Here is a 7,622-nt window from a genome sequence, read left to right on the forward strand (position 1 = left end):
GGTCCTACTAATCCCTGATTTAGAGATTAAAAAAATGTTGTTTTTTTGTTTGTGTTTTTGTTTGTTTTTGTTTTTCCTGTTCAGAACTGGGTCAGGCTGATGACGGGAAACCGTTCGACCCGAGCACACTGGACCCGAACAGATGCGAGAGCTGCTACGGAGCCGAGACCGAGGACCTGAAGTGAGACCACCACCGACACGCAGCCCGCCTCTGGTGGTCCCGCCTTCATTTGATTTATTTTACAACTGCTCTGTGTGTGTGCGTGCACGCAGGTGCTGCAACACCTGCGACGACGTGCGCGAAGCGTACCGGCGGCGAGGCTGGGCCTTTAAGAGCGCMGAGACCATCGAGCAGTGCCGGAGAGAAGGTTTCACCCAGAAGATGATGGAGCAGAAGAACGAGGGCTGTGAGGTCTACGGCTTCCTGGAGGTCAACAAGGTGATGATTCTGGAGAGCTGGGCTTATACTGATGATTGCATCATTTATAACAGTGATCATAATAGTGCTGGGTGCTATACCGGTTCGTACCGAATACCGTTTTTWWTTTTGTTATGAATTTTCTGAATATACCGGTTTAAATAGCCTGAACACGTGTGGAACATTTGTGGCGGCCGCCAGTGAATTGTTTCCCAGGGACACTTTTCCTCGCAGCACCGCTATGTGCGTTAGCATGCTAATGTTTGGAGCAGCTTGTTGCAGCGGCGGGTGGCGATTCTGCTGCTTATATTGACTGATATAAAAAAAATCCTGTTTTCTCCATCGGTGAATGTAGTAAACACATCTTCAGTGAYGTGCACGGTTAGATTAAACACACGGTTAATTAATATGGAGACATTATGCTGATGGAGACTTTAACGTGCTTCTATTGTGAAAAGGAAGTAGTTTGTAATGGAATGGAGTTGACTGGTGTGCAAGGTGAGTCGTGTTAAGTTTTATTAAAAAACATTAAACAATAGGCTCAGCACAAGTCAGTCCCAGACTGAGCTGACTTGTTCTTTTTAAATGAAATATGTTATGAATCATTGTGTTTCATCATCATTGTCGTTTGTAATTCTTCATCTCTTTACTAGAGACTCAAAATAATCTACAGAAACATCAGATTCTTCTCTACTGTCTGTGTTGTTTTTGTAWCAWCGCTCTGTTTACATGCAGACACTCCCCTTTGACATCACTTCCTGTTTCTTCACATCCAAATATCTCAACAACCGTTCATCTCAGCGATGTGAAATTTGTTCTGCAGCATGTTATTAATGTTATCTTTCCTAAGATGCATTAATGTTGATAACAAAAATCTGATGTCACAGGTGCTTTAATCCTGGTTTTGATGTGACGGGTCACAAATAAAAACACTTTTTGTATTTGGATGTGTGTGCTGTCCAACCCAGTTGAAATTAGCAGCGTTTTTAGCCCTTAAACGTCGTGTCGATRCCCGMTCTGGACCTTAKAGGGTTAAATAAAATAAYGTGCAGAAGGAAGAGCTGCTCCGGTCCTGCTCCTCATGAACAAACACACCCAGTGAGCGCTCACGCTCCGAGCCGCACGTTTTAGCTTCTTTCTCTTTATAATTTTGTTTCCACGATATGTTTCATTCTAAACATAAAAACATTTTCTTCTGTGGTGAGTTTAACTTTCTGCCACTCTTCTGTGTTTATTTTATCGTTTCTGTTTTAGGTGGCGGGAAATTTCCACTTTGCTCCAGGAAAAAGTTTCCAGCAGTCCCACGTTCACGGTAAGAAAATCGTTTTCTGTCAGATTTTTACTCTCAGATTTCTGAATAGATTTATTTAATCCCACTCATTTTTCTCTCCGTTAAATCCTTTTGATTTAATCTAATGGTAGAGTTAAGCTTTCCAGTTTCTTTGTAAAAGACAAAATAATTTGTGAAAAAGCTGTCAGAGTTGTGCACACACACACACACACACACACACACACACACACACACACACGTTTACATGCTGTTTTTTCCTGCACTGTTCTTGTGACTCTTCTCTTCTTTCTGCAGTCCACGCTGTGGAAAGTAAGTCCAGCTTTCTTTGCACTTTCTTTTTTTCCCCTCTCAAGCCCAGCTTTTCTTTTTTTATGAAACAGTTTTAAAGTAGTTTTTACTTTAAATGTCTGTGTAAATACAAACATATTCAATATATAAGGTTTTATCAGTCTGCAAAACATAAGTTATGTAAAAAAAATTGTTAAAAACCAAGAATATTTTGAAGCTAAACTGGAGCTTCTCTCTAATTTGTGCACAAGATAAGTGTTTTTGCTCCTTACAGCYAAACTAAAACTATTTATGATCTTAGTGTGGATGTAGAGCGCCACCTAGTGGGATCATTTAGAGTTAAAGTTGAGATGAATGTAAAAAAGAAACATAACTAAAAGAAATACTTTACTTTATATGATAAATATGAGATTAAAATTTGCTTTTATAAAGGATTTTACTGTGTCCATCTCCCCACAGGAACACTACAAGGTTGTAATGTTACTGGGAGTATTTGACACCATGTTTGACGACTAAAAACATAAAATTGAAACACAGATTCAAGACCATTTGAGAGTTTAAGCAAACTTTTTGACACTTGGTAAAGTTAAAAACAAATCTAAAAAAAGTGTCAGATTATTTAGGTGTTAAAAAAAAACACTTCCTTGTTGATCCGAGCTGACCACAGCCAAAATAAAGTTTTTTTTAGGTTTGTGGTTGTGACCTCTTTAACAGTTTTATTCTTTTATTTAGGCTAAATCTGACCTGATTTATTTTCAGATAATTTTATTTAACTYGAGACACAAAATGATTTAATTCAAGTTAACGTTTCACTACAGAAATAAAAACGTTTTGCTTCAATGTTTAAAAGAACAAAACTGTAACGGTTCTTCTGTTCGTCACATCCATGGAGGAAATGAGTTTTTTTTAAAGTTTTTACTGTTTTTATTCTACAAGCACATCAGCTTTAAAACCTAAAATATTGTTTATTTTTTCCAGTTCACGACCTGCAGAGTTTCGGTTTGGACAACGTGAGTTTTTTTTACGTTTAATTCTCAGATAACTGTTTTTCTTCGAGGTTTGAATGATTAAAAATAAATTGTTTTTTCTGCAGATAAACATGACTCATCTGATCAAGCACCTGTCGTTTGGCAAAGATTACCCCGGCATCGTTAACCCTCTGGACGGAACCGACGTCACGGCGCCACAAGGTCAGTAACACGGACCGCCGCTGAAGAYGCTGTTTACATAAAGACAAATATCTTATTTTAGGGTTTTTTGTTATTTAAATTATTTTTTATCGTCAGCTTTCACAACAATAAACCAGAATTTAATGGAGCTTCTTTCTTAAAGCCTGTCGTCTGATCAATGTGCTGCTGGATTTAAAGGASCAGATGTTTACAGTGACTCTCAGAGCTTGATTTGACAAAATCTGACATTTTATTGACAAAAGCAAAGCGTGAGTTGGTCAGAGGACAGGACTGAGCCGACAGAGAGCAGGTGTTTACAAAGTCCCATGGCTGTACAGGAGGAGGGTGGGGGAGGCGGTTCCTGGACCCCCTCAGCAGCGGATTCCCATGCCGATGGACATGAAGGTCCCGAACGTTCCTCCGCTCTGCAGCATGGTCTTTCCCACTCCTCCCATCAGCTCCCGGCCACGCATGCCGACCCTGCAGAGACGACATCATTTTTGTTACACAACCACCGTCCAGTTTAACCAGCTCTGCAGCTGCAACAAAAACATGAAGGGGTTCTGGTTTTGTTACCTGAGGCAGGAAAAGGTGCCGAACATGGCGCCAGCAGCCATCCCCACCGCAAAGCCCATCATGAAGCCCATCTTGACCCGATCAAAGCAGCTGGGCTGCGTCTGGCCGTACGAACCAACAGCTACAGGCATCTGAGGAGGAGGAGGACATTTGAACAAAACAGATTCCTTATTTAATAACTAAACAAGAACGAATAGGAAAAAACACCAGAGAATTTACTCTTTTTTTTCCCCTCTAGACAAAACTCTGAATTTGAGCACATTTATTACGGATGTTGACATTTCGTCAGCAGCTGCTGCCATTTTCTACCCAAACTGCTGTGACCAGAGTTTGTAAGGCTGCTCGGTGTGTTTGCTTATTTCCTCCAATTTCAACAAACCGTGCTGCCGTCAGGTAGTTAGCCACAGCCTCGTCTTCCACTTTTTAATTTTTGTTTTGAAGAGACAATTTTTTAAAAACAGGATCAAAGTAAATCACTGAGTTTTTTTAGTGAACCTTAAATAAATAAGCTGCCATGAAGAACATTATTTTATTTGTTCCAAATTTGATAATGATTTGAAACGAAGTGTTTCTTAAAATCTGAAATAAGGCTTGTTAGCAAAGTGTGTTGACGCTCGTCTTCATCACTTMAYACATTTWACACGCTGTCACCCTTACTTTTTAAGACACATTAAGTTGATTTGATGCTGCAGTTTGCCTTGTAACATTATTTTATACCTTTTCTGCTACATTTGCATTGGCTATTATTAAGTTTTATTAGTTTTTAGGATACGAGATGCTTCCTTCAAAAACCAGAATGTGAATCTTTTCCTAAATTTCATGGTGATATTTTGAACACTAAGTTATGAGCAAAAATAGACAAGATCACATTCGTTCTGCAGCAAGAAAACATGAGCTGAATTCACCTAAACAATCAAAAACTTCCCTCATACTTGAGATAATCACATGTTTGTTATTTTGTTTGGTTTGTGAAGTTTTTGGAATCTGCTGTCAGATTTAATTTTGGTGTAGGATAAAAACAATTATCCCTACATTTATTCATCAGCTGTTATTGATCTGTTTACATTAATCAGTTTGGTTCTGTGTTTCACAGAATAATTTTTAAGGCCTTATTTTACTGATAAGCTTCAGATTTCAAAGGATGACGTCATCATGCTGGTTCAAAGAGCAATGAAGAGCAAACTTTATCTTTACCACAAAGTCAGACTGACGTAATCAAACAGCAGCTTGATTTGCTCGAATACTTTGAAAGTTAAAAACACATATGGTTCAGAAAATAAAATTAAGATGCTACATTAAGTATTTTATTACCAAAATAAATAAGTCCTCCTCAGTTATGGAAAATGAGGGTTCTCAGCTCACCTGGTTAAGGTGAGGGATTATTTAACGTTATTAACCTGACTAGTTAGATTTTAAGCCGTCATGCTGCACAGACAGAGAAGAAAACGTCCTTCAAATAGATTAAGCTAAGCTAATGCGGCGCAGATCGCCCAGTTCACTAAAATTATAAATTTCACTAAAGTACAACAGTAGTAATTATTATCTGCAGTTAGCACATTTAATGACGGACACCGAACATTAAACGTTGAATTTTTAGCTTTAAATCTCAATACTTCATAAATCTCGACGTAGTTTGTTAGCTTAGCATTCAAGTATCATCGGTAGCTTAGCATGCTAGCGTCACCTGTGGCCTTGAGTCACGTTTCTGCCGATAAAATTACTTAATTCAAAGTAACTTCTTGAAAACCGGCCTTACCTTGACTTATTCGACTATAATAKGTTTGGTTTTCCGCCTGTTGAACTCAGGTTTTGTTGTATTTTTTTGAGCGCAGCTGCGTTTAAATGTCTTTTCAGCAACGCGCCACAACCGGAAACAGGAAGTGGTGAAAAACAACAAAAAAAATCTTAACAGCGCCACCCTGTGGTTCAGTTCACAGGTCCTTCTTTTCAGAATCAGAATACTCTGATCCCCGGGGGGAAATAGCAATTATCTGAATTTTATTTATTTAAATTTTTAATTTTATTATTAGAAGTTTTAATCCACATTTAATGTGTTTTAGTCAAACATATATACTTTTAAATATTGTTTATAAGAGACATTTATATAAAAACAAATTAAACATTTTTCTTTACCACAGCRTCAATGATGTACCAGTACTTTGTGAAAATTGTCCCGACCATATACGTGAAAACTGATGGAGACGTGAGTCCAACTTTATTTTCTTTTTAATGTAAAGAAAAAGTATATTTATTGTACCATCATAAAACTGATTTGGTGAACATTTTATGTTTTTTTATTTATTCCAGGTAGTAAAAACAAACCAGTTCTCGGTCACCAGGCATGAAAAAGTTGCCAATGGGTTAATAGGAGACCAGGGGCTGCCAGGGGTCTTTGTTTTATACGAGCTGTCGCCCATGATGGTTAAATTCACAGAGAAACACAGGTAAGGTTGGAACAGTGCCTTTCAAATTAAATGTAAACAAAAACTAAAACTTCTCTCTGTTTGTCCAGATCGCTCACACATTTCCTGACAGGAGTCTGCGCCATCATCGGGGGGGTTTTTACAGGTCAGTTTCTCGTGTTTCGTCTTGAACCTGATAAATAAACGTTGAACTTTAACCAGCCGGTGTTTCCCTCTGGTGCAGTGGCCGGACTGATCGACTCGCTCATCTACCACTCGGCGCAGGCCATCCAGAAGAAGATCGAGCTGGGCAAGGCGTCGTAACAGCGCCCCCCGCTGGTGGCACGGGCCGAGACACTGACAGAGACAGGAGGACGGAGGGAGGGAGCGCACTTTGCTTTCTCTCCATCGTTTTTTAATTTCAAATCCAAGAGGCAGGCCGGGATTTAAGTTCTTCTGTGGAGGAGCTCAGCAGAAGAACCGGGTCAGAATCGGACTTTGGGACGCCTCGTTTGGCTCCGACTTCGGCTGCTGAAGCTTCAGGTGGAGGGAAAACAAAAAGACAGAACTGCTGGTTAAGCTTCGGCTCCCTGAACGTTTGAGAGGAGATCTGAGAGGACTTTAATCTGTCATTTATTCTGTTCTTCATTTAAACACAGATCTGTGAGAACGTCACGAGGGCAGCGAGGACTTCAGCTCACCAACGGCTCCGAGAAATTACTGCTCAGATTTTCTGTTGTCAGCAAAACCCACAAACAAACCAACAGTTCTGAATGATCGAAACAATTCATCAAACATCAGTGACATCTTTGTCTATAAGAATCGACTAAAATAAACTTTTGAATTCTTGATGAGAACCAGTCATCTCAGAGCTGACAGAGTTTGTTGACAACAGGAACAAAATTAATTAGACTTCAACGTGTTTCTGCAGAAAACAGGAGCAAAGTGTTTCCACTCTGATTAAAGCTTTGGTAAAGGTGGTACAAGTTTATCCACAGGCTGTAAAAACTTGCAAGACAACATCAAAAATCAAAGTTAAACTGATCATTGAGGGAAAAAAAACACTAAAATACTGAGTGAGGATCTCACCTTCTCTTCAATTTTTAGGTTTTCCTTTTAACTTATTTAGAGTTTCCACCAAAAATCAAAATCTAATCCCATAAAACTCGGCAGCTTTTTGTAATTTTCAAAGCGAATCGCTTGGTTTAAAATAAAAAAGTAAAACAATCAATGTATTTTAAATTCTGTTAAGAGACCACAGCTTTATAAGTTTGTTTTATTGTTTTTGTAAATATCGTATATTCCAGAAAATAGGCTCAAACAAGAAAAACAAATTAGTTTCGCCATTAAACAACACTTTATTATTTTTATTTTTTTAAGTTTTCTGGCCTCTGATTGGTCAGACTACAGTTTCACTCAGTAGATTTGATTTTTTGACACTTCATGACCTCAGTTTTTAAAATCTTCCTCCAGTCCGA

At 38.7% G+C, this 7,622-nt stretch overlaps 2 protein-coding genes across 3 annotated transcripts in view; one reads left to right on the forward strand and one right to left on the reverse strand.

Annotated features, from left to right (window-relative positions):
• Positions 1–7,375, forward strand: part of ergic3 (ERGIC and golgi 3) — a 10,846-nt gene extending 3,471 nt beyond the window's left edge. The window contains exons 5-14 of one of the 2 annotated variants that reach the window (XM_014024425.1): positions 85–181; positions 274–439; positions 1,673–1,730; positions 2,004–2,018; positions 2,976–3,007; positions 3,091–3,187; positions 5,881–5,945; positions 6,050–6,186; positions 6,255–6,310; positions 6,389–7,375. In XM_014024425.1, coding sequence (XP_013879879.1) covers positions 85–181; positions 274–439; positions 1,673–1,730; positions 2,004–2,018; positions 2,976–3,007; positions 3,091–3,187; positions 5,881–5,945; positions 6,050–6,186; positions 6,255–6,310; positions 6,389–6,468 — 803 coding nt within the window. In that variant the 3' untranslated portion in view covers positions 6,469–7,375. The remainder of the gene's footprint in view (positions 1–84; positions 182–273; positions 440–1,672; positions 1,731–2,003; positions 2,019–2,975; positions 3,008–3,090; positions 3,188–5,880; positions 5,946–6,049; positions 6,187–6,254; positions 6,311–6,388) is intronic. The other variant, XM_014024426.1, reaches the window with a different exon arrangement.
• romo1 (reactive oxygen species modulator 1) lies at positions 3,394–5,748 on the reverse strand. Its single transcript, XM_014024429.1, has 3 exons — positions 5,499–5,748; positions 3,743–3,873; positions 3,394–3,646 (listed from the first exon to the last, which is right to left on the reverse strand). Exons 2-3 carry the CDS (start codon positions 3,871–3,873, stop codon positions 3,538–3,540), a joined length of 240 nt encoding a protein of 79 aa, XP_013879883.1. The 5' UTR covers positions 5,499–5,748; the 3' UTR covers positions 3,394–3,537.
• Positions 7,376–7,622: the final 247 nt, after the last annotated feature.

Source organism: Austrofundulus limnaeus, unplaced genomic scaffold, assembly GCF_001266775.1.
Source record: "Austrofundulus limnaeus strain Quisiro unplaced genomic scaffold, Austrofundulus_limnaeus-1.0 Scaffold422, whole genome shotgun sequence".
Lineage (NCBI taxonomy): Eukaryota > Metazoa > Chordata > Actinopteri > Cyprinodontiformes > Rivulidae > Austrofundulus > Austrofundulus limnaeus.